Here is a 27,886-nt window from a genome sequence, read left to right as displayed (position 1 = left end):
GCACTAGAGGGGTTTTACAGGTGGAGGCCACTGACATTTTTTCTCCTAATCTTTTCTGACTCCTTTTCACCAGTTTTGCATTTGACTATGGTCACTGTCACTACTGTTAGCATGAGGCGCTACCTGGAACCTACAGAGGTTGCACAGAGGAGTTGGACTGCCTGTATATACACAAGGGTGTATATATATATATATATATATATATATATATATATATATATGTGTATATATGTATATGAATGAATCTCTGAGACTCCTTGTGCTTCTTACCTCGGTCCCTCACACCCATGGTGCACTGTGCCTTGCAGCCTCCTCAGTTGCTTTTGATCAGCTGTGGCGGCTGGCTCAGACGGCTGATCTCGAGGTCTAAATTGCTTGCATACTGCAGACATCAGATGCATACGGCAGCAACATGCACATAAATCTAACCGTCTTGCACAGTGTAGAGATTAGCTACATAGCTCATCTTGAAGAGCCTATTAATTCCAGTCACTGATATCACAAAGACTGAAAATATGACAGCTGTCAGTCATCTTTTAATGTAATTAAGTCATTTTTATCATATTTGTTGGCCCTCCTCTTAAAATGTTCAAACCAGATGTCTATGTTATGTCTTGGCTTCACAAAGCAAGAACCTGAAAAATTGTTGACAAAAAACTTGATTACAATGGTCTCTGGAAAGTGTTAGGAGACACAGAGAAACTAAAAGCAGAGGAAATGTGATGTAAAATGCTGAAATTATAACTTCTGTTGAACCATATTCTCGTCAAATATTGCTCAATTGTGGTCCGGGGCCACACTGATTATTTCCAATGGCTTCAAAAGGCCCTAACCTACACTAAGAACTCCCTTAGCTTTGACAAGCATAGAAACAAACACATCTCACTGTGAGTGGGAGGAGCTAGGTGACATCATTCCATTAGTCCCTATGACATCATCAGTGGGTGTGCTGGTCACATTCCATTCCAGTCTGTGTAAATCCCTTGTGGTGTTCAGAGCTCTCGAGTGATTTACCCTTTTACGTGTTTTACTGTGAAGACAAATCAGTCATTAGAAAAATCTTTGTGTTTAAAACTAACAAGCAAACTTTAGAAAAATGGAATCTACATTGAAGGAACACAGGAATCTGGAAAAAACCCTGAAATTTACAAACTCCTCCATCAACATTACCAACTCTGGTCAGTCAAACTCTGTGCCATTAGCCGGTATGAAAGATTTTCCTGGATTTGGTCAGATAATGCCAAACAATACTGGAAATCCCACTGTTACCCAGCCTGAGAAAGGTCAGATCCAACTGGAAAACATCGCATTAGGAGCAGTTGGACCTTCCTGGAGAGAAGTCTGTATGCCCAATCCTGTGGTGACCCCATCGCAGCCGGCCTTGGTTAGGACACCAACCGCTGATACAAGCACTACACCGCTTATTACTTTGCCAGAGTCGGAGTTTTATGCCACTTTGGGCTCCAAAGACAATATCATCTCAGGAATTCAACAACAAAATGCCAACTTGTTAGGAAACATAAGATATCTTGGTAACAAGTGTCATAAATTAGAGACAGAGAACCAACAAATGAATGAGAGAGTGACGCAGCTTGAGAATGAGTTAACCGCTGACAGGAAAAAGCTGGAAGATGCTGAAAAGTCCTTAATCTTCAAAGATACAGTGATCTCAGGACTCCAACAACAAAATGCCAGCTTGTCAGGAAACATAACGTTTTACGGTAGCGAGCTTTCTAAGATGCATACACTGAACAAGCTACAAACGGAGAGAGCAAAGCAGCTTGAGTCTGAGTTAATAGCTGCAAGGAAAAAGCTGCAGGAAACTGAGCTCTGCTTAAAGTCTAGTGAAGGTGATGTTTTACCGGAGAAAAAGGATTCAACAGAGGAAGTGATGAAGTTGAACCAGACAATAGAGAATCTGCAAACGGAGCACGAGAGCGAACTTGCTCTTCTGCATGATAAACAGATCAGGACAGACAAAGGCCGACGGGACGCCATCAGACGGGCCGACCAGCTGAAAGTTAATCTGATGTCAGAGAAGAACAAAGCAGGAGAGAATGAGATCTGTTTGGCCAAGCAGATGGAAGAAACGTCTGTGTTACAAGCTACTCTGCTCCAAATGCAGAAAGATTTTGATGAACAAAAGCAGCAGTGGGAGCGGGAAAAATGCCGGCTTCTCACCAACAAACAAGATGCAGCCGAGGTAGAAAAGCTGAAAGCTCAGCTGGAGTCGCAGAAAGTTACACATGAGGTTGAGGTTTCTGCACTCTACAACGAGCTGGTCAAGAGGAACAAAGACCATAAAGATGCCATCAAAAAGGCAGAAGAGCTGGAGAAAAACCTGACTGACGTGAAAAATAGAGCAAAAGAGTCAGAGGACTGCTTAGCCAAGCAAACTGAGGAAATATCCACCCTTCAAGCTGCTCTCATCCAAACAGAGACAGCTTTAGCAAACCAGAAACAACAGTGGGAGCTGGAAAAATCCCAACTCATGACCAGCCAACACCAAAGAGACGAGGTGGAGCAGCTAAAAAAGCAGCTGGAGTTACAGAAAGCTGAGGCAGAACAGGAGAAAGCCGCTCTCTATTTGAAGCAGCAGAAAATGAACCAATGCCATGAAGATGCTGCTAAAAAAGCCATTGAACTAGAAATGACTTTGGGTGCGGAGAAGGCTAAACACATGCAAACAATGACATCTTTAGTCGAGAAAATGCGGGAAAGCTGTAAAATAAAGGCTGCTTTGGTCGAAATGGAGCAAGATATGGAGAAACAAAAAAACCTCTGGGACCAGGAAACACTCAGCCTCCTGGAGCAGCAGGAAACTCTCAGGAATGAGGAGAATATGTCACCAGAGAGCAAAGAGGATGAACTGAAAAATCAGCCAGAGAAGATCAACAACTTACAAGGAAAACCTAAAAAGAAAACGTTTGGGAGAAAACTGAAAAATCTCTTTAAACGCTCTAAAAAGGAACATTGAAACCTGATGAAACCTCCTCCAACCAAACCATCAGTTTCTCCAAGCTTTAATTTGCTCTTTTTTTTTTGACACCCATCTAGGGTGTCAACTTTTCTAACTTTTTTTCTTTTCTAACTTTACAACCACTCTTTTTACTTTTCATTTAAACATTATAGCATAAAACAATAAAAAAAAACAAAACAAAAAAAAAACATTTTAAAAAGCACAAAAAAAATATCAGCACATCTAAACAGACACACCTAACCCCCCCCCACCCACACACACACACACACACACACACACACACACACACACACACACACACACACACACACATATAATCCTGCCATGAGGATCACAGTACTATGTGCTCCTGGTGCTGGTCCCAAGCCCAGATAAAAGGAGAGGGTTATGTGAACACATGTCATCCTGATAGCTAGATAGAAAAACAGACAGAGCAGAAACATTTACATCTCATTAAAGGTATTCATAACTTTTTTCAAATCCACATGCATGACCCTGTACCCGGTCCCAAGAGGGAACGCCTATTAAACGCGTGCAAGAGAATGCACAAGCCTAACTCTCCTCGTGAACGTTCTGTTTAAAAGTAGCTGTTCTCATAGCTCATTAAAGTTTACTGTGTCTGAACGTCCGCCCTAACCCCTGAATCCCTCAATCACTATATAGAGCGGGGACTATATAGTGGACTCAGTTACCTGACCTTTTGGACAGATGATCACTGCTTTTTGCTCCTTGTTATTCAAGTAACTCCTCCTCCACCGTGCAGTGCAACTGTTTTCTCATGATAACGACATCATTATCTCGTTATCAGGAGAAAAGAATTAATGGTTAAACTGTGATAAAGAGATAGTTATGTCATTATCTCGAGAAGACAAAGGAAAAAAAAATACAGTAAAGTACGGCCGCTCTCGGCTTCCGTACTTTATATAATATATTTCTCTTCATTTATACAATTTCAAACAAGCAATGTCATCTGAACCAATACAGCTTTCTCCACATCATGTTGAAGAAACACATTTAAACTCTTGTAGAAGACGTGTAGTAAATAAGGAGTGTGTGTCCTCCTCTCAGCTCACTGATTGTCACATCTGGATGTTAGACTTAGACAACTTATATTGTCATTTCGTAAACAAAGATTGTATACAAAAAAACATATTTTGTTTAGTACAGCTTTTGAGACAGTAAATGAAAATTTCCATTCCATAAAGTACAGCAGTGATCAAATGTAAACAGTGAAGGAATAAAAAAATGGTGCAAAAAACGAATTGATATGGAAGTTCAGAGCATATATGGTGCAAATATGCAGTATTTTGGTTTGGTGTCATCAGTGTGACGCTGAGTCTGTGACATGATTTAGAGTTTATTTTCTAACAGGTCAGCAGTCTTATGGCGGTAGGGAAGAAGCAGTTGCAGCTGGTCCCTGTTAAAAGACGAGCCGCTGCATTTTGGACCAAGTGCAGACGGGAGAGAGCTCGGTGGCTAATGCCTGAATAAAGTGCATTGCAGTAGTCCAGACGGCTAGAAATAAAAGAGTGTAAAACCTGCTCAAAGAGCTTAAAACATAAAAATGGTTTTACCTTAGATAGAAGACAGAGGTGATAAAAAACACGATTTTAAAATGCTATTTATTTGTCCGTTCAGTTTAAAATCATGTCTATAGCAACAAAATGCTTGAAAGGTCCCAAGTCAGAGATGGCACATCAAAACACCATCACCTCTGTCTTGTTCTCATCAAGCTTCAGAAAGTTTTTTGACAGCCAAGCCTTGACATCACCCAGACAGTCAAGAAGGGGTGTCAGGGGGCAGGGGCGTTTTTTTTTTAGCAATTGGATAATAAAGTTGACAGTCATGAGCACAGAAATGGTACGCTATACCATGTTTGATAAAAATCTCTTTGAGAGAAAGGAGGTAAAGTGCAAACAATAAAGGTCCCAGGATAGAATCTTGAGGGACTCCACAATAAACATAAAAGACTGTAAAGCCAATTATAAAAGTATTTCAATGACTGATTGTTTAAGCTGGTATTTATGCAGGCTTGGATGACAAATATGACAAATTAGAATGTTGCAGAAGGCATGTAGGGGTGTTTGGCTCTGATACGATACTCAATACCTATGGGGCCAAAATGGTAGCTTTAATATTTGCAAATGTGTGTGGAGAGTTGTGTGTCTGTATCTTGATTTGTGTGTGTGCAGTGGGATTTGAAAATGTGTAAATAAATCTGTAAATGTGTGAGGAGATTTGTGTGTCTGTACAACAATCTGCAAATGTGTAAAACTACTTGTGTGTAATCTGTTTTGCAAATGTGTAAAAAGTCCACAAATCTGTATTCAGATCTGCAAATGTGTACTGAGATTTGCAAATGTGTAAAAAAATCCACAAATCTGTATTCAGATCTGCAAATGTGTACTGAGACTTGCAAATGTGTAGATCAATCTGTAAGCACACACAGAGACACTTGTGTCTGAAGTATTTTCGCTTCAAGACCCAGAAATACAGACAAATCATTGGTTACAAGTCAAGCGGTTTTTCGGTTGGCTCTCTTTACACACGTGATTTTTGCTACTCTTCTGCCGGGTGAGATGCACAAATGCTTAGAAGGATTTGTATGTGTATTTTCGCGATTTGTAACCCCTTGCGCAGGCTCGCAGGCTCACATGCTGCCCTGACCGCAGGCTCACAGACAGCCTCTACCTTTTTTTTTCCTCCGCTGCGGGAGTTGACGTGACAATGATGATATATTGATACCATTCAGTCAGAAAAAATGTAATCTATTATCAAACAAAAGGTTACGGAAAGAGGGCAGAAGCTGTGGGAAGAGCATAGAACTGGAAGGTGGCTTTATAGTATTCAAAGGAAAATTGGTGCAATGAGGAGAACGGAAAGGAATAGAAAAGAGGTTATATCTAGATTAAGTTTCGAAAACACGGGGTTAAATGGAAACTTATTTAGAATGGGAACAGGAGGTTGTGGTTTTTGTTATCAAGGGGAGACGGAGGAGCATGTTTTGTTATAAATATTCTATGGAGAGAAGGGAATTATTAAGTTGGTTGCAAGAAAATAAATTACAGTTAAATATACAAGATATTTTGGAAAAAAAATCTACTTATGATTATTTTTGTAATTTGATAAACAATCTTGAAAAAGACGAAATTGATAGAAAGGATATAAGTTTATTTATGTAAATATTGTTAATATTTATTTTTATTTTTCAGTGGGAAAATACATAGCATCCCGATCCACACTCCACTGAAGTAGATGGGTTAATGTATGTGGCTGTATGTGAAGCAAGTTGTGCTGAACTGTTGCAGCAGAGAGAGGCTGTCTGTGAGCCTGCGGTCAGGGCAGCATGTGAGCCTGCGAGCCTGCGCAAGGGGTTACAAATCGCGAAAATACACATACAAATCCTTCTACGCATTTGTGCATCTCACCCGGCAGAAGAGTAGCAAAAATCACGTGTGTAAAGAGAGCCAACCGAAAAACCGCTTGACTTGTAACCAATGATTTGTCTGTATTTCTGGGTCTTGAAGCGAAAATACTTCAGACACAAGTGTCTCTGTGTGTGCTTACAGATTGGTCTACACATTTGCAAGTCTCAGTACACATTTGCAGATCTGAATACAGATTTGTGGATTTTTTTTACAGATTTGCCAATCTCAGTACACATTTGCAGATCTGAATACAGATTTGTGGATTTTTTACACATTTGCAAATCTCAGTACACATTTGCAGATCTGAATACACATTTGTGGATTTTTTACACATTTGCAAAACGGATTACACACAAGTAGTTTTACACATTTGCAGATTGTTGTACAGACACACAAATCTCCTCACACATTTACAGATTTATTTACACATTTTCAAATCCCACTGCACACACACAAATCGAGATACAGACACACAACTCTCCACACACATTTGCAAATATTAAAGCTACCATTTTGGCCCCATACTATACCATCTGTTTGAAATGAATGTGTGTGTGTGTGTGTGTGTGTGTGTGTGTGTGTGTGTGTGTGTGTGTGTGTGTGTGTGTGTGTGTGTGTGTGTGTGTGTGTGTGTGTGTGTGTATGAAGAACTGCATACTACTTGGATGTAAATTGCCATCATGGCTTTGTCAAGCTGCTGCCTACCTTTTTGAAGCAGGAAAAATACTAATACAAAGTGAATCCAGTAGAACTTTTTATTGCCTACCTGCAATGGGTGACAATAGAAGAATAAACTTTTGGCTCTGAAAATGGTATCAGTGCCCTATTTGTGAATACTCGCCAATACCACCATTTTAGTGCTGTATTGTTATCGGTGCAACACTAATTTTTAGTTATAAAACTTATATCCAATCACCTGTCTGTTCACCTGGGACAGAAGGGTGTTTGCCCATTGTGAATACCTATGGCCACACCTTAGAAGTTGGTACTATCCATCCACCTTCACCTTTATCTGTTACTCTATACACATTAGGGTGATGACTTTCTTACAACCTCATATCCCTGTCTTACATTTCATGAACTTTTATTAAAAATTCCATAAAATACTTTACTTACTTTTAAAGACGTAGGGAAACGACCTTTCACACCGTTTCATTTCCTATTTCTCTCAGGTAGTGCACGACTTTACAAGAGTGAATAAAGTGAATGTGATTGGTCGTTTATTGAGGGGGCAGGATTGTTGTTGCAGAAAGTTCGCAAGCAAGTTTTAGTGTGTCCGGTTTGTTGGTAGCATCTTGCTAACCAGTTAGTAACTTAGTGCTAGTAGGTTCCAATGGGAAATTCCATTGGAACCAAGTAGCACTAAATTAGTGCCTTAGAAACGACACTGTTAAGGAACGCTATGGACAGAGGAAACATGCAAGAGGAGGAGAGTTTAGTGTTGGATGAGTCTCCTCCGTCATCCATTTTTTATTTAGAGGAGGAAAGCGGGGACAAAGATGTTGTGGAAGAGGACGCCAGGGCGGCAGAAGCTTGGTTTGGTGTAGAAGGCTTCCAGCCGTACATGTTTGAGCCCTTGCCTCGCAACGCTGCCAGTTCTGTTAGCTCTACGCCTGCTGAAGACACAGACATCCATCCCCGTGAACACTGGGACGGAACTCAATGGGAAAGGAAATGATTCTTATTTCAACCGTGGCGTATATTAGCTGCGACATATGAATCAAGATGCTATGACCGATGATTAACAGATGACCGTTGATATATGGAATCTAGGTGTTCAGGCTGACGTATAACTAACTGGTCTGCATAAGATAACAAAAAAACTTTTTTTCAAATAGAAATATTCTAAATTTAGGGACAATATAGACTGATAAAGAGTACATTTATATACAGTACATGTTTAAGCTAGAATGATTTAAAGTCCCTACGACTTTAAGGTGATTTGATAAAAAAAAAAAAGTCACGCAGAAAATGAGATAAACATTTTTAATTATCAGCTTTTTGGCCAGTTTTTAAAGTCACTGAAGGCATAGTCAAAATTGAACACAAGCTCAAGAGTCACATGTATAACATTAAAAAGGGTTAGAAAACACACAAGGGAGTCAATTGGCAATGCTAATGTCATTGAACAGGATGAATCTCAGTGGAAGATTGTCCATGTTTCGGCAGAACGTGTGCAAATCTTCCATAACTTTGATCGCACATTCACAGCACTGTTTGCTCCGGGCAATGTTGATTGGAGATTCATCTGTTTTCCAGTGGGTTGTCAAACATTTGAGACCTTTTTGGTCTTCATTCAGAACTGCAGATAGTTCATCAAAATCTTCAGCGCAGAAAAAATTTCTCAAATTTGAATGCAGGTCAAAAGTCTTCTCATTTCATACTCATTATCATTTTAACCAATCATATCACAGCTGCCCACAAGAACAAATGAAAAGTGTTTCAGTTATTGTTAGTGCATTTGGTACTGTTTGTCAGTAATTCCTCGGGCTTAACGAATTTAGTTCCATAGATAGTAATAGTGTTTCTTTTCAAAGAGGTTTGTGCGTGACCCTTTTCAATAAGTCAATGGAATAAATTTGAGAAAAAAAACTTAACAAGTCATCACCCTAATACACATACTTTAGTTTACAGTAAAACTTTATCTGTAACACTTTCTTTTACAGTACATCAATAACCATGTAATAAAATGGTAGTAACAAAGCAAGTCACACTGTAGAACTTGGTAACAAGAAAAAAACTTTTTTAGGTTATTACAGAAAGAGTAAGGTATATAATAAAATAAAATATAATAAAATAATAACCTTCATGTTATTATTGCAATTGTATGTGACTATGTAACAATGGAGACTTTTGGTGGATGATTACCATTAGGTTATCACATAATAGTTTCTATAATTAGCCAACACCTATTAACAGCTTTCCAAGTAAATTGGAACTATGATCAGGGAAATTAAGCATTTTATTTATACACTGTTTAGGTTAATTTGGGATTTATTAATTCTAAATAAACACAAATTAAATCATTTAAACTTTTAAGAACAGTATTAAAAGCCTTTAACAAGCCAAATTCTGTGAATTGGCCTGAAGTCTACAGTCGTCTATGTGTTGTGAAACTACATTACCCATGATTCTTTCAGGCCAGCTTTCATTCCATATATTCAAAGGTTTCATTCCATATTCTCCGAAATCATTGAGCTTCAATATTTTGAATGATTTCCTGAGAATATTGAATGAAAGTTGAATATTTTGAATGAAAGTTGAATATTTCGAATGATATTCGAATATTTCGAATGATATTTTAATATTTTTAATGATTTATCTGAGAAAATTGAATGAAGCTTGAATATTTTGAGTGAAAGTTGAATATTTTGAATGAAAGTTGAATATTTAGAATGATATTCGAATATTTTGAATGATATTCATTATTTTTAATGATTTTTCTGAGAAAATTGAATGAAGCTTGAATATTTTGAGTGAAAGTGGAATATTTTGAATGATTTCCTGAGAATATGAAATGAAAGTGGAATATATTGAATGAATCCCAAAATATATTTTCAATAATGAATTTGTGAATAATTTTCAGTCAGTTTTGTCAATTTCCAGGGGCTGTACTCTGCTCCACATTAAGCTCTGTCTTCTTTCTGTCTGAGCTTCTCTGCTCCCCCCACCCTGTTCTTCCCAACTCCTTCTAGTTGCCCTGGTCTGTTATCCATTTCCAAAGGCCGAAATGCAGATATCTCCAAGTCTGGTCACTTAAACGACCACCTTAAATTGTCAAATCCGATCACCTAAATCTACAGTGAGGAAAAAAAAAAGGGATTTTGAGTGGATGTTATTTAACAATGTTTTTATTTATACACTGATTAGGTTAATTTGGTATTTATTAATTCTAAATAAACACAAATTAAATCATTTAAACTTTTAAGAACAGTATTAAAAGCCTTTAACAAGCCAAATTCTGTGAATTGGCCTGAAGTCTACAGTCGTCTATGTGTTGTGAAACTACATTACCCATGATTCTTTCAGGCCAGCTTTCATTCCATATATTCAAAGGATTCATTCCATATTCTCCGAAATCATTGAGCTTCAATATTTTGAATGATTTCCTGAGAATATTGAATGAAAGTTGAATATTTTGAATGAAAGTTGAATATTTCGAATGATATTCGAATATTTCGAATGATATTTTAATATTTTTAATGATTTATCTGAGAAAATTGAATGAAGCTTGAATATTGTGAGTGAAAGTTGAATATTTTGAATGAAAGTTGAATATTTAGAATGATATTCGAATATTTTGAATGATATTCATTATTTTTAATGATTTTTCTGAGAAAATTGAATGAAGCTTGAATATTTTGAGTGAAAGTGGAATATTTTGAATGATTTCCTGAGAATATGAAATGAAAGTGGAATATATTGAATGAATCCCAAAATATATTTTCAATAATGAATTTGTGAATAATTTTCAGTCAGTTTTGTCAATTTCCAGGGGCTGTACTCTGCTCCACATTAAGCTCTGTCTTCTTTCTGTCTGAGCTTCTCTGCTCCCCCCACCCTGTTCTTCCCAACTCCTTCTAGTTGCCCTGGTCTGTTATCCATTTCCAAAGGCCGAAATGCAGATATCTCCAAGTCTGGTCACTTAAACGACCACCTTAAATTGTCAAATCCGATCACCTAAATCTACAGTGAGGAAAAAAAAAAGGGATTTTGAGTGGATGTTATTTAACAATGTTTTTATTTATACACTGATTAGGTTAATTTGGTATTTATTAATTCTAAATAAACACAAATTAAATCATTTAAACTTTTAAGAACAGTATTAAAAGCCTTTAACAAGCCAAATTCTGTGAATTGGCCTGAAGTCTACAGTCGTCTATGTGTTGTGAAACTACATTACCCATGATTCTTTCAGGCCAGCTTTCATTCCATATATTCAAAGGATTCATTCCATATTCTCCGAAATCATTGAGCTTCAATATTTTGAATGATTTCCTGAGAATATTGAATGAAAGTTGAATATTTTGAATGAAAGTTGAATATTTCGAATGATATTCGAATATTTCGAATGATATTTTAATATTTTTAATGATTTATCTGAGAAAATTGAATGAAGCTTGAATATTGTGAGTGAAAGTTGAATATTTTGAATGAAAGTTGAATATTTAGAATGATATTCGAATATTTTGAATGATATTCATTATTTTTAATGATTTTTCTGAGAAAATTGAATGAAGCTTGAATATTTTGAGTGAAAGTGGTATATTTTGAATGATTTCCTGAGAATATGGAATGAAAGTGGAATATATTGAATGAATTCCAAAATATATTTTCAATAATGAATTTGTGAATAATTTTCAGTCAGTTTTGTCAATTTCCAGGGGCTGTACTCTGCTCCACATTAAGCTCTGTCCTCTTTCTGTCTGAGCTTCTCTGCTCCCCCCACCCTGTTCTTCCCAACTCCTTCTAGTTGCCCTGGTCTGTTATTCATTTCTAAAGGCCGAAATGCAGATATCTCCAAGTCTGGTCACTTAAACGACCACCTTAAATTGTCAAATCCGATCACCTAAATCTACAGTGAGTGGATGTTATTTAACAATGTTTTTATTTATACACTGATTAGGTTAATTAATGACTAATTCTAAATGAACACAAATTAAATCATTTGTTTTAAAACTACATTACCCCTGATTCTTTCAGGGCAACTTTCATTCCATATATTCCAAGATTTCATTCCATATTCTCAGGAAATCATTCAAAATATTCAACTTTCGTTCAATATATTCTAATCCCAGCCAGCCGGGAATTTGTGTTTTTGATACTCTAAGATGTTAATAATATCTTATTTAATCAGATATTGTTTCGGCTTTTATATACTGTTTATGAACACACGCCCTACTAGCTGTGTGTTAGAACAATAAATGAAAGAGTGATTCGAGCACTAATCTTGGTCAAACAGTTAATTCATCACATACATGGAATAAATTCACCACAACATCTGTTCAAAATATAAGAGTTTATTAACAAAAATCATTCAGCTCCAAGTCAAACATATTCCAGTTTAACACTATCAACCACGACTAGTAAAACTAAACTAAACTAACTACTATGTACAAAGAGGAAGGGGAAGCATGGTTGAAAAACATATTACAGTTTAAGATGGATTTTGTGTTTGAAACCAAATTTTATCTGGAAGAATTTGAGATATGATCAAATGAGCTTTTCACTAATTTTAAGGAAATTGAAAAGTTTTCAGACAAATTCATAAATCCACAAGGTGAATAAAACATTATTTGGCCAAATAATGTTTTATTAAATGATTTGCTTAATCAAGAACCAAAAACCTTTAGTTAAATGATTCTTTACCCTCTTTGTAATAGCATATACCAGGATTCCACTAAATGACTCTTGGTCATACTTGGTAATGGAAATGTAATGAGCATCTGAGGGACACATGGACACTAATGTTATATCAGTGTTTAAACCCTTAGTGAATAAAGCTTGTCCAAGCTTCAGCAACAGCTCAACACATATTCCTGTTGCATAGCGTAGCATGCAGTCAATTCTTTAGCTTCAATTAGCGTTGTCTTTACTCGGCAGTAAACACGTGATATGATTAGCATCATCAAAAGAGATATTGCTTGTTCTGCCCCTAATCATGCCAGACCTGCAAACATTTCTCCATGTCCATTTGGAAAGCTTTGGTTTCATCCAGTTGCAGCTCTGCAGTCAGGGGTTCTTTGTCTCAGTAGCACACTGCAGGGGTCCCCCTAAGGCTCACACCCAGGGCATGGTTCTCATCCAGTTTGGCTCTATAGGTTCTGAAACTCAAGAGAAACGTGTTGCAAAATGTCTGTTTTGCAGCAGTTTGGTTCTGAAAGGTTCTGACTTATCTGACTTGCTCCCTAGCAAATTGAAGCCTTTTTTTCCGGTTAGCCTCATTGATTAGTGCAGGGGTCACTGACACGGTGCCTGCGGGCACCAAAGGGCCCTCAAGGACCACATGGGGTGCCCTCTTCGTCTTCTGAAAAGAGAAGAACTCACTCAGTGGGTTAAGTTTAATTTTTTTTTATTCTGTTGCTCTTCTTTTTAATCATTTATGTATTATTTCATCATGTTAACTATTTCATCATATTTCAGTGGTTTCAAAATGACAATATTAAAAAGAAAATTAGAAATGAATAAAAGAATAAAATAAGAATAAAAATGAGTTTTTATGGATGAGATTTACTGTAGGTCAGGGGTGCCCAACCTTTTCTAAACCAAGATCTACTTTTGAAGTTGATGGCATGCCGAGATCTACCAAGCCAAACACAAGAGATGGGCAGTGTTTGTTTTTTATTTACAGGTGGAGAATAAACAGTAAGTCCAACAAACGGGGAAATGATCAATTGTGTCAAAAAATAGGTTGCAAAACCAGAAGTTAACAATCTCATAAGAACTTCACACCATATCACTCACTCACTCACTCACTCACTCACTCACTCACTCACTCACTCACTCACTCACTCACTCACTCACTCACTCACTCACTCACTCACTCACTCACTCACTCAAAAAACTATAGAAAAGAGCAGTCAAGATCAGGCGCGCTGGAAGCTGTTTCAAGCGAGGGGGGCTGATGGCTGGGTTGGAAAACACATGACGTCATTATGTTGAGGGCTGTGGCTGACGTTTTTAACATAATATTGTAGGCCTACATTTGTCACCAAAAACTGCCATTTAAAATGCATCGGAACAAAGCATGAACATTTTAAACTTTATTTCTTCTCTTTAATCATTCAAAACAAACAACAGCTCCCAATCAACAGGATCAGGAATAAAACATGGCCTAAATATCGCCTAAACTGAGCATTGAACGTCTTGAAAGTCCATTCGACTATGGATATGGGGAATGATTTCATATCTGAAACAAAAAACACACACAAAAAAAAAATTAACTAATTTCATATTTCATCACTAAATAGCTTAATAAGGACATAAAATTTAGTGATATGCAGCCTTATTCTAGCGCAGACTTCTTCAGCCACAGGACTAAGATGAATAGGCACATAAATAACGCTAAATGCGGCAGTATAGGGGAATTAAAACCATTTCTTACCTCGAAATAGTCAGAAATACGTTTCTGCTGCCTATTGCTAGCCATGCCTAAACGAATGTGAGGTGGCGGAAGCTTCCGGGGGAGTAGCCTAGTTTTTTATGAAATATTAAAATAATGAATCATTAGTTTATATCTTATACACAGCCCATCATTTTAATCCCATATCAAACATAGTCTTTTAAAAAATAAATACATAAATAATTTCATGTTTTTAAGTACAATATTATGTTACTCCACAGCCCCCCACCATGGGGGGCTGATGCTATGACGAGGGAGGCTGCAGCCCCCGCAGCACCCCCCTTCCCGTGCCACTGGTCAAGATCTCCAGACAAAGGCTGTGCAGTCAAAAAATCTAAATACACAAATTGATACACACACACAGTCCAGTAGAGAGGAAACAAAAACACGTTAGAACTGTAAATTTACAGTCATACGTTTATATATTTTTTTTTCTTTTTTTTTTTTTTTGTGTTTCTGGGCTCACCTACACTTTGACGCTCAGTCATCAGGAGGGAGAGGACACTGGCGTTGAATGTTCACCGCTTCTCCACCGCTTCGCCGCTTCTCCACGGAAAAAGTTGTCGTTATCAACCGTCGTCATTTCTCGCTGGATTTTCTCCTGTGCTAGTCTGCAAGTTATGCTGTGGATTACATCGCTCTGTTTCCTGAATGTCTGTTTTGGAGCCGTGGGTCTGCTGTTAGCGGTTAGCTCCATGCTAGCTTCTCCAGGCTTGGCCGGCTCGTCGATGTTGACCTATTCCGCCTCCCAGCTGATTGGACTTAACAACTACTCCATCCCACCCTGTGTTTCCATCTTAAAACGACTGGGTCTTCTGCGTAGACCCCGCTATGTCCATAGAGGCTCTCGGAGGAGAACTGTTTCTCATCAGCAGGCTGGATCTGGCCCTACGGCTTCCTTCTGGTCTACCAGACGTGTCGCGCAACGCTTTCGTCATCAGAATGCAGCGTCTGTGCTCCCTGATATGGCTGGAAGAACTCAATGCATGAAGGGGCAAGGAAAACGTGGAGTGGATTTCAGTCTGCTAAAACCTCTCCATAAGGCTTCCACTTCAACCAGTATTAAAATAGAACTTTTTAATGTTCAATCACTGACCAACAAATCCTGCCTTATCATGACCATATTCTGGAGAAAAATGTGGACCTTATGTGCCTTACTGAAACATGGCACCCACCGGATGTGTACAGTTCGCTGAATGAAGCTTGTCCCCCTGGATACAGCTATCTGCAGAGAGCTCGCCGCAAGGGGCGAGGTGGTGGTCTGGCAGTAATTTACCGCAGTGATTTAAAATTGTCCGATCTGGCTCTTCAGGACTTTTCTTCTTTTGAATGCTTGGCCTTCAATCTCAAAGCCCCACTCCAGATGAATATAGCATTGCTTTATCGGCCTACAAAACAACATGTTTCATTTAATTCAGAGATACATGACCTCCTAACTTTTTTCTGTGCCCGTTCTTTAAAAAATATTATTCTTGGAGATTTCAATATACATTTTGATCATTTTTCCTCCCCTCTGGCAGCAGATGTTAAGTCTCTTCTGGACTCACTTAATCTAACTCAGTTTGTTGACGCCCCTACACACAATAGGGGGCATACTCTGGACCTGGTGATTACAGACACTGTAACTATCAATAACTTATCTGTATATGACCTGGGCGTCTCGGACCACAGTATCATTTCTCTAGAAGTGCCTTCATCTTTGTCTGCTCCAAAATCTAAACGTCTTATTCAGTTCCGTGATTTGAAAAATATCTCCTTTGTCTTCTGCTTTTCATTCCTTGACTGCTGTCAATCATTCTTCTGTAACTGACTCTGTGGATTACTACAATCAATCTCTCCAGGAGCTTCTGGAGCTCCATGCTCCACCGAAGTCGAGGCTGGTGTCATTCTGCCGCTCAGCTCCTTGGTACACCAATGAGCTGCGGAACATGAAAGCCGTTGGACGTGCTATCGAGAGACATGTAAAAAAATCAGGTCTCTCTGTACACAAGCAGGCATATAAGGAACATCAGAAAGCTTATGCCTTTTCTCTTAAGGAAGCACGGTCTAAGTATTATTCCAACATTATCAACAGCTGTCCGGGAAATTCCAAACAGCTTTTCTCGACAATAAAACATCTCCTTCATCCCAATCAACAAACTGAGGATGAGGATTCGACTGAAAAATGCAATCTGTTTCTCTCATTCTTCAAAAACAAAGTAAATTCTATTAGATCTCAGCTCCACAGCCTTCCTGATCTTCGGCTGCCATCTACCCTTGTACACCATGGGTCCATGAGCTGCTTTGATGAAGTTGCAAAGAGTGAAGTGGAGAGCATCCTCAAGAAAATGAAGCCTTCATCTTGTGCCCTGGATCCCTGCCCCTCATCACTCATAAAATCTAATCATGCCGCAATAAGTCCGTTAATCACACAAATAATAAACAAATCACTGAAATCTGGTCATGTTCCATTGCCTCTTAAAACAGCCATCATTAAACCTCTTCTAAAGAAATCTACCCTGGATCCAGATATTCTTTCCAATTACCGCCCAATTTCACATCTTCCTTTTCTGTCAAAAGTGCTGGAAAAAGCTGTTGCCGCTCAGCTGCAGCTTCATCTAGAACAAAATTCCCTGTACGAGAAATTTCAGTCTGGGTTTCGTTCTGCTCACAGCACTGAGACCGCTTTGCTTAGAGTTACTAATGACATCTACATGGCAGCTGATGCTGGGTCTACATCTCTCCTTGTTCTCCTTGATCTAACTGCAGCCTTTGACACTGTGGACCATAACATCCTACTACACCGTCTTCATGTGGAGGTCGGTCTCTGTGACACCGTTCTGGACTGGTTTAAATCTTTTCTCTCCAATCGGCTGGAATGTGTTAGCCTAGGCAAGGCCAAGTCCCAGGCTGTCTCTGTCTCCTGTGGTGTCCCACAGGGGTCAGTATTAGGGCCCCTGCTGTTTTCCCTTTACATGCTGCCTTTGGGTCAAATCATAAATCGATATAACATCTCCTTTCACTGCTACGCCGACGATATACAACTTTATATTAGAACTGGAGCATCATCACCATCTTCACTTAATGCTTTCACTACCTGCCTGGAGGAGATAAGGAAGTGGATGACTCAGAATTTCCTTCAGTTAAACTGCTCCAAAACTGAGGCCATGCTGATCGGAACACCTCACCAGGTTCAATCTTCAACTATGTCGACTGTTTTCTTTTCTGGACAAGACATCCCATTTTCCACCATAGTTACAAATCTTGGAGTTAGAATGGATTCTCAACTTACTTTTGAAAATCACATTAAGGATCTGTCTAAAATCTGTTTCTTTCATCTTCGTAATATCTCCAAAATCCGTCCGTTTCTTTCTTTTTCTGATGCTGAGACTCTCGTTCATGCATTTGTCTCCTCCAGGTTAGACTACTGCAACTCTCTGTTTGTTGGAATCCATAAAAAACATCTTCAGAAGCTCCAATACATTCAAAACAGCGCAGCCAGGATTCTCTTGAGGGCCCGCAAATTTGCCCATATTACACCTATTCTGCATGACCTTCACTGGCTTCCCATCACCTGCAGAATTCAATACAAAATCGCACTCATCACCCATCAGTGTTTAAACGGATCCTCACCGGATTATCTGAAGGACCTTCTCACTCCACATTCATCCACCAGATCTCTTCGATCACAAGACTGCAACTTCCTTCACCTTCCTCGCTCCAGATTAAGGTCCATGGGAGATCGGGCCTTCGCTGTCGCTGCCCCCCGTCTCTGGAACTCTCTCCCAGATCATCTGAGAGCTCCACAACCACTGAATGATTTTAAAAGAGGCTTGAAGACTTTTTTATTAAAGCAAGCCTACTCTGCCTCCACATGATTTTTATGTTGTTGATTTTTATCTTTGATTTTATTTGCACTGTGTAGCACTTTGAGATTTTTGTTAATGACCACATGATTTTTATGGTTGATTTTTATCTTTGATTTTATTTGCACTGTGTAGCACTTTGAGATTTTTCTTAATGAAAAGTGCGGTACAAATCGGATTTATTATTATTATTATTATTATTATATCACTGATATATATAAATATATATATTTTTTTACTACTTTTCAAGGCAGCACTTTAAAAAAAGAGGAAATTGTCCAGAGAGCTGTTCCAAACTAAATTTCTTTTTGTTTTACACTTGTGTAAACAAAACGACAAATAAAATCTGTCTAAGATCACTTCAAAGCAGGAGGAAGGAGAAGGGAAGTCCACTATTTCAGAATGATAAACTTCACTGGGGCATTGGCATTGGCAAGCAAACTGGCAGATGGATTAAAATTCAACAGGAAAACAGATAAAAATAGGAAAATACTAAGTAAAAACTATTTGGATGTGAAGATGTAACATACAGCAGAATGGGTTGTTGACTGTTTCTTTAATTTCGGGCAAAAGTTCCTGTGATGTTATGAGCCGGAAAGCTCTTGAACTCCAATACCCAGCATGCAATGGGGAGCGTGGCGTCACGGGTTGGAGGCTAGAGCGAGAGGGCAGTTCTGAATGTAACTTGGTACTGAAAGGTTCTGTGGAAGTTTGGAAATAAATATACAGAACAAGTTTACACGCCTCGTCTGTTCTATATAGAATCGAAGAACAACACAGTTCATAAAATCTTTCGAAGAATCTGCCAAGGCTCTGCCACCTGACGTCGGTGTACCTGGGCACGGAATAAACGCCTCTGAAAACTCCTGGCCCGAACAGAGCAAACGATTTTCATCGCAACGTCCATGACATGCTTCATATCTAAAATATTGCCGCACAGCTGTTGCTGAATGATGCAGTGGTTGATCCAAAAATCCGGGAAAGTTTCAGACAGCTTGAACAGAGCAACAAATCCAGCAGTGCGCCCAACCATAGATGGAGACCCATCAGTTGTGATAGATGTCATTATCTCATTAGATTCCTCTTCGCGCTTTAGAGTCCCTGGTAACAACCTAGCAACCGTGGCAAACCATGCCCAGCAATCAGCATGCATAAAAAAAGGTTCCCTGCATACTTTTTATTTTTCATTTTATTATTATGAAAATACACATTGTCCTCTCGTGATCAATGATTTGATTCGTGTTTTTTTAAAACGTTTTTTTTTTTTTTGTCATAGCCATAAATACATTGTTGTAAAACTTCTCACGATCGACTGAAACTCCGCCCGCGATCGACTGGTTGGGCACCCCTGATGTAGGTGAACACTGATCCCTCCAGTTCATAGGTCAGTATTGGTAGCCCTTCCTATGACTCGGTAGCCATGAAGTAGCCATCAGCCTTAAAAAGGTTGGTGACCCCTGGATTAATCATTTTCTTACGGCTACACAGCTGTTCAGTCCCAATCCCTTGAGTTCCCTTTGCATTGTGCGTGTGGAAATGCTCTTACTTTCAGTATTAAACAGCCCTGTGTTCTACTGTTGTTTTTCTTCGATTTGATCTCACCACACGTTTAAGTGATTGCCGAGCACGATCATTCAGGATTTTTTTCCGACCACATTTCTTCCTTGAAGATGATGGGTCCCCACTATTCTTCCAGTTTTTTTAATGCGTTGCACAGTTCTTAACCTAATTTTAGTAGATTCTGCAATCTCTTTAGATGTTTTCTCTGCTTGATGCATGCCAATGATTTGACCCTTCTCAAACAGACTAACATCTTTCGCACGACCACTGGATGTGTCTTTCGACATGGTTGTTTAGGAAATGAGAAGCAAGTCATTGCTCCAGTTGGGGTTAAATAAGTTGTTGCCAGCTGAAAGATAATCGCCCATGCAGTAATTATCCAATAGGAGGCTCGTACCTATTTGCTTAGTTGAATCCAGGTGGCGACTTTTTTTTTGGCCAGGCAGTGTATATCTTCAGTGTTCAGAACGTTTTCAGTCCGTGTTTTTTCCTCGCTCTGCCGCTGCTATTGAGTCCTGCCTCTCGGTGTAAAATCATGGGATCTTTGGGACATAATATTATTTGGGGTCGCTATTCACTGACGTACAGAGTAGCAATGTGGAGGAGGAGAGACACATCAGCACTCAGTGAATTTTAACTGGCAGCTACTTCGATAGATGTTTCTTTCAGTAAAAGTTAGGAGACTGGATGGTTAAAAAAAATTTGAGATGCAGAGTGCGAAATACGGGGGGCTCGACCCCCCCGATTAACCCATGTGACCCCCTGAAAGCCTCAAAAGCAAAATTTAAAGGGGGTCTTAAATCTTGTCAAAAAAATTTTAAATAAAAATTTTTTTTTTGTCACTAATGGTAACTAAAAGTTTTTAAGCTTAACATGTCTAGTATTAAAATTCAAAACCTTTATTCACAAATACAGCCAAACAGCCAATCCTGTTCGTGTAAGCAAATTAGCCATGTGCTTTTCCGCAGTTAATAACACGGGCAATGTGGAACAGATTGCACAAAGACAGCAGGTCTTCACTCCTGTTTGTGGACCTCAACGGACCTCCTATGGACAAATTCGACCCATTTCCATTCGTCAGACACTGGATTAAAGCAGGACATATGCGTGCACGAAAGAGAGAGACAGACAGAGAAACAGAGATTGAGACAGACAGACAGACAGTCTTTGTGTGTGTGTGTTTTCATAGACTGACTGTCTATTCAGGCTCTTTCCCACTCAGATTCACAGAAAGCCTCATCCACCAAGCTGTCAGGAAGCTGAAGCCCCCTCAAAAATAATTAAAAAAAATCACTCCAGACAAACTTTCTCCTGCACTACTATTAATACTATATTTATTTACTGTTCTTTTGCACTGCAACTGTTACAAATGCTATATCTTACATAATTGATAATAATAATAATAATAATATTTTTTCTGCTGCCATTACCATCTGCATTTTTGCACTAGCATAAGTATTGCATATTTTATATTGTTGTACATTTTATATTTTATATTGAAATTGAATGTTTCAATTTTAGTATTAGGAACTGATCTTATCTGTTGTGCCTGTGCACTTTATCTGTTTCACTGTTGGTGAATGAGAAACGTCCTATCGAGTCCTTGTATGTCTGGTGAATGTGAAGAATTGACATTAAAGCTGACTTTGACTTTGAAATGTTATAGGCCTACTGCATATTGAGAAAATTCAGATTGGTGTTGCGCAACAATCGGGAGATGGGGACCCCCCAAATATTGACAGGTATTTCGCACACTGACTATACACTAACACAAAGGGAATCAAAATCTTGCGTTGGAATCCAAAGCCGGACAACTGTGTTTAAGGAAAATCCATTTAATCCCTACCATGACAATGACTTTTTGTGAATTTAGTGAAAGAAAAGTTTTAGAACACAATCATGTTTTACTTTACCTCAATACATGCGGTTAAAATGTCTCTATTTTAGTGTGATGACGAGAGACACACGTCTAACTTGAGGAGCATATTGCCAAGCTTTACATCACATTGTTGATTAACAGACATGATATGAAAACCCTACTAAGAAGTTCGAAACATGACCCTGATTGTCTAGTGGTCAGGATTCAGCGCTTTCACCGCTGCGGCCCGGGTTCAATTCCCGGTCAGGCAATTTTTATTGCATCACCAACTGGTGGCTTGATGTAGAGCTTCAGTACTCTACACTAACATGACTGCTGTTTCAGCCCTACTGAGTGGGAATGGATGTTATTGAATCTTAAACTAAAGTTGGTATTATGCAACCTCCCCACTTAGTTGAATGCATATCTCTAATCTTGTTCAAAGCTGATTTTCATAAGCTAAAAGTGTATTTCTCTAAAAAAGATATAATGCAACCCATTTGGTCACACTTCTTTGTGCTGACCATCTGGCTAGGTAAACTCCAGTGGTGTCAAAAGTACACACATTTGTTACTTAAGTAGAAGTATAGATACTGCAGCTCAAAAACACTCTGGTAAAAGTAGAAGTATCAACTTGACCTTATTACTCAAGTAAAAGTGAAAAAGTGTGTGCTCCAAAAACTACTTAAAGTATAAAGTAAAGTAATTTTTCGACTGTTTCAAAAACTTCTTTGAGATAGGGCCAAGGATGAGGGAGGTCTTGTTGGTCTCCGTCTCCCGATACGCTCTCACCTGTGTCAGACCTTTCAGACATTTAGACATGTTTTTCTGAATTCAACATTGTAGCATGGCATAGACAATTCTCGTTTACAGTTTGAAGAACACCTGCTTGCTTCTGATGATTTCCTTTAACTAACCAATGAGTGTTTGCGTTATACGACTCATCCAATTACACTAGTTTTCACCAGAGATGGCAAAATTACTCACTTTCTGTAAAAGTACAGATACTTGTGATAAAAAATACTCTGGTAAAAGTGGAAGTACTGATTAAACTTCTTTACTTAAGTAAAAGTAACAAAGTACAGGCTTGTAAATTTACTTAAAGTATAAAAGTAAAAGTAGAAACCACTTTTTTCATGCCGTTGCCTACATTTTAAATGGATGTCTGCCAATAGGACTAGATCTCCGCTGTGTTCATTTTCAATCATCTCGTTGTCCATACTACTATGCTAACGCCACTGCCACCAAGCTGCAATGATTTGCCGCGTATGAATACCGCTGAATCTGTCGATTCGTCTTGTAGTGGTGCGTCAAATGCAACGTAGATTCCCATCCAATTAAATTGAATTTGGTATTGATGACGTGAAAAATAATAACGGTAACTCCATTGAAATGATTCAAAACTAAAGTAACGAGCCAAGTTTTTAAAATGTAAGGATTAGAAAGTACAGATATTTGTGTAAAAATGTAAGGAGTAGAAGTAAAATGTTGCCATAAAAATAAGTAGTAAAGTAAAGTAAAAATATCAGAAAAATCTACTTGAGTACAGTAACGAAGTATTTGTACTTCGTTACTTCCCATCTCTGGTTTTCACTAGATGTGGGTGGAGCCAATGATCTGCATTGGATGGCGCACATGACGTGAAATATATATTTAGAAACATTAAACCACGGGTAACTAATAAAAAATCTGTGGGGTCCGAATAAAGAAAATCAACCAGTAAATGTCAGGAGACATTTTTAATGATCTGTTACTTTAAACAGAATTTAACACTCAAATAGAATGACGTATTTATGCATTCATGTTACATTTAATAAAAAAAAAAAAGATGAAAAAATAAAAATAGAAATTGCAAAATATTGCATCCTGTTCTATCTGAGAGGAGTTTACACTTGTATGACTGTATTCCTGTATATCCATCACTAGTTCAAAGACAAGATTCAGCAAATGTAAATTCTGCCCTGTAAAACAATGACAGCGCAATTGTCGCTGTACGATCCAAAGCCTCATTTGGAGCTTTCAAACAGGCTTTTGAAAAACTTTGATAATTTGCTGCTGTAATATTATAGATTTTTTAGAATAAAAAGCTAGCAGATGTGCATAATCAAAAAATAACAGAAATACAGTTATAGAGCATTCAGTATTATAAGAAAGCCCACACTGTTTCTAAATAAATATATTATTGTATGAGTTCTGTTCTGTTTTTGTCTATTTCCTTGTAAGTCTGAAATGTCCCATGCTCCTACATGCACCATAGCTGTCTGACGCTCGGGAATGCATCACACTGGTCTGTGTAGATGCGCGTTTGATTTTCAGTTGAAGACAAAGCTTTGCAGTTTTAAAACCTACGTCGGCTAATCGCTGCTTGTTGTGTGTGAATAACGAGAGACTACAACAAATAAATCAGCTTTACCTCGGACAAAATCTTTGGATTTAATGTTGTTCTGTGCTTTAAACTGAAGCCAAGAGTAACGAGTAACGTTTGTTTTAAAAATGTAAGGAATACAAAGTAAAGATACTTGTGTGAAAATGTAATGTGTAGAAGTCAAAAGTAGGAGGAACACTAAGTAATGGAGTAAAGTATAGATACCTAAAAAGTGTACTTAAGTACAGTAACGAAGTATTTGTACTTTGTTACTTGACACCTGTGGTAAACTCTTTCTGGTAAATGAGGTTACAACCTGTGCACACCACTCAATCACACCTTCCAAGCCCGACTGACTACCAAATTTTTTACTATGTCTCTTGAACAGTAGTTATTTTGGGTAGACAGTCTATCAAATTGATACAATTTAGTGGTATTTTGCTGAAGAAATGTTTTGTAGGCCATGGCATTATTGACCGGTCATCCAGTGTATGCCAAAGGGAATCAAAATCTTGCATTTGAATCCACAGCCGGACAACTGTGTTTAAGGAAAATCCATTTTATCCCTACCATGACAATGACTTTTTGTGAATTTAGTGAAAGAAAAGTTTTAGCACACAATCATGTTTTACTTTACCTCAATACATGCGGTTAAAATGTCACACGTCTAACTTGAGGAGCATATTGCCAAGCTTAACATCACATTATTGATTAACAGACATGATATCAAAACCCTACTGAAAAGTTAGAAACATGTCCCTGATTGTCTAGTGGTCAGGATTCAGTGCTTTCACCGCTGCGGCCGGGGTTCGATTCCCGGTCAGGGAATTTATATTGGGTCACCAACTGGTGGCTTGATGTAGAGCTTCAGTACTCTACACTAAGATGACTGCTGTTTCAGCCCTACTGAGTGGGAATGGATGTTATTGAATCTTAAACTAAAGTTGGTATTATGCAACCTCCCCACTTATTTGAATGCATATCTCTAATCTTGTTCAAAGCTGATTTTCATAAGCTAAAAGTGTATTTCTGTAAAAAAGATATAATGCAACCCATTTGGCCAGAATTCTTTGTGCTGACCATCTGGCTAGGTAAACTCTTTCTGGTAAATGAGGTTACTACCTGTGCACACCTTCCAAGCCCAACTGACTACCAAGTTTTTTACTATGTCTCTTGTACAGTAGTTATTTTGGGTAGACAGTCTATCAAATTGATACAATTTAGTGGTATTTTGCTGAAGAAATATTTTGTAGGCCATGGCATTATTGACCTGTCATCCAGTGTATGCCAAAGGCAATCAAAATCTTGCATTCGAATCCAAAGCCGGACAACTGTGTTTAACACTAGATGTCCCAGAGATTTTCAGTTTTCCTGCAAGCCCCCCTCCCCTCTGCAAATTTGTGTATTCACTCTGCCTTGCTAACTGTCCCTATTGTAATGCAAATAACCTGTGATATGACCAGCTCTTCTACATTAAGACTGGATAAAGGCTGAAACAAACTGGCATCAAGACCATGTTCCAAGCACTTTTCAGTACCTGCCCCTGCAACATCATACCTTTTTGCAGGAATATATTTATATGTCAGATCTAAATCTTTTATTTAGGCAAACCTATTGAACAACCAGATATCATAGAGGTCCTAGTTCCTGAGCTGAGAACAAGTCATAACCATGCTTTTCCAACAAGGCAAGGCAGAGCCTATTTCTATTGTCCATTCACCAACAGACTCATTTATATTGCAAAGCTCACTATATGAAAGAAAGAATAATTGTATTTTGTCTTGTCTCGCCTTTTTATGTCATTCAAAATTTAATCTTAGAGAATGACAAACAGTATGCCTTTAGTATTGGAGTAACATTTATTTAAAAGGAACAGCCCTAGTCTCTTCATCTCACAATGCTGTCTCATGTGTTCTTCCTTTATTGCCTTTTCTTGCATACAAATGTTACGAAGTTCATTTGCAAGTAGCAGAATTAACTTTGGTGGACTCTCTTTGGTCCCTGTGCACGGCTTGTACAACACATGCTCGTCTGTTGCAGCCAAGCTTGTACGCCAAGCCAAGCCAAGCCAAGCTTGAAATCTCAATAACTCTGAGTCGATCTGCTGCGCCTATTTATTCTGGGAGCTAGACTTCCCACCCACAACCTTTACATTTCCCCCTGCCGCCAGATCGGAATTTGAGCTGGAAACCGGTTTCCAGCACAAAACCGGCTTTCCGCTGGAAATCGTGAGCGGATGATGTTTGCTTGTTTGCCCTCTAGTAAATAGGGCAGATGGTCATTGTTGTATAAATATTTTGTCAGCTGATGGAGATATTTTCATTGTACAGATCAGTTGGGGGGACTGGAGCCAAATACCACCCCAAACGGCTCAATTTTGAAAAACAACAGACAGAAGGTATAGCCTCAGAAAGTTTTTTTTATTTCAGATAAAGAAAAACAGTCTACATATGGATAAAGCACTAAATATAAAGTGGAAAAATGTAAAATGCAATTGTCCCATCTAGCAGTTTCCACATTCCCATGGTGAGCCTTTCCTACAGTTGCCACAGGTAAATTTGCCGCAGTGGACACAACGTTCAGTACTTCTGTTGTTATTGCAGAGTATGCGCACCTAGCATTGAGTCTTTTTTCTGCTGGGAAACTCTCATCTCACAACGTAGCTGTTTTTGCTCTTCCTCTTGTGTCTTTTCCTGCAGGAGCCTGTTTTTGAGTTCCTCTGAAAGCTCCAGCATGAACAGTCGACGACTTTCTTTGGATCCTGTACACGCTGTGTACAAAACATGTGCATTTGTGGCGGCCATGTCAAGCAGGTTATAAAACACAGCCATAGGCCACCTCCGTGTTCCTGCACGCACAGAGTAGTTGCGCAGTTTCTGGTCCATAATATCAACACCACATTTGAGATGGTTGTAATCAACCACAGTGTTTGGTTTTTGTTTTTGAATGTCCACAATTTCCCCTCTGTGATGCATGGTACTCAGAAGACAGACAGATTTCTTTTTTTTTGTCGCATACACCGTCAGCAAGGCACTTCCAGATTTGAACACCTGTGTGGAGTGCAACTGGCGCACCGAGGTTTCCTTTGCAGTTGCTGGTAGCTCCCGACGAATTTTGTTGATGGTGCCAAGCAGAGTTGTATTTCGCTGAAGGAGCCTGTTAGCCAAAGACAGAGAGGTGAAGAAATTGTCCATAGCTACAGTCCTTCCCTTGTCCAAAAATGGTTCCATCAATTTCAGAACAACGTTCTCTGGCATTACACATGTATTTTGTGTCCAGATCTGCTGCAATCCAAAACTTGATTCCAAACTTGTTAGGCTTGGATGCAATGTACTGCAAAAAGGGGCACCGAACCTTGGACGGAAACAGCTGCTCATCCACAGTAACATGCTGTCCTGGACTGTAGGACGACACACAGTTCAGAACAAACCGCATCCAGATGTCAGAAATTGCTGCAAATTTGTCATTGTGTATGCGTTCCTTGCGGGTGTCCTTGTTGTCAAAACGAAGGTACCGTCTTATTTCAAAAAAACGGTTACGAGGCATTATGGGTTTGATATCTGCGTTTCTGAATTTATTGGCCCACATGTGTCGCATAGAACCAATGTAACCCATGGCAGCCCTTCGAAAAAGGATTGCGAGGAAAGCCATCAGCTCGTAGACACTCACCTGCCAGCTGGGGTTTGTTCTGCGGGCCTCGTGGACTGTGCAGTCTCTGATGGTCAGCA

The 27,886-nt window shown here is 38.8% G+C and overlaps 1 protein-coding gene and 1 non-coding gene across 2 annotated transcripts; both read left to right on the top strand.

Moving 5' to 3' along the window:
- The first annotated feature begins 1,207 nt into the window (after positions 1-1,207).
- On the top strand, positions 1,208-2,977 carry LOC119774857 (girdin-like). Its single transcript, XM_038272566.1, has one exon. The coding sequence runs from the start codon at positions 1,208-1,210 to the stop codon at positions 2,975-2,977; it is 1,770 nt and encodes a 589-aa protein (XP_038128494.1).
- A 21,937-nt stretch (positions 2,978-24,914) lies between these two features.
- Positions 24,915-24,986, top strand: trnae-uuc. The gene has a single exon. It is a non-coding gene; the product is annotated as a tRNA-Glu (tRNA).
- Positions 24,987-27,886: the final 2,900 nt, after the last annotated feature.

The sequence above is a fragment of the Cyprinodon tularosa genome, unplaced genomic scaffold (genome assembly GCF_016077235.1).
Source record: "Cyprinodon tularosa strain WSP-4 unplaced genomic scaffold, ASM1607723v1 ctg837, whole genome shotgun sequence".
NCBI classification, from domain to species: Eukaryota; Metazoa; Chordata; class Actinopteri; order Cyprinodontiformes; family Cyprinodontidae; genus Cyprinodon; species Cyprinodon tularosa.
This window is presented reverse-complemented; position numbering and strand designations above follow the sequence as displayed.

What these genes read in the sequence shown, in the direction of transcription:
- LOC119774857 (XM_038272566.1), top strand. Translation starts at nt 1,208, where the DNA reads ATGAAAGATTTTCCTGGATTTGGTCAGATAATGCCAAACAATACTGGA.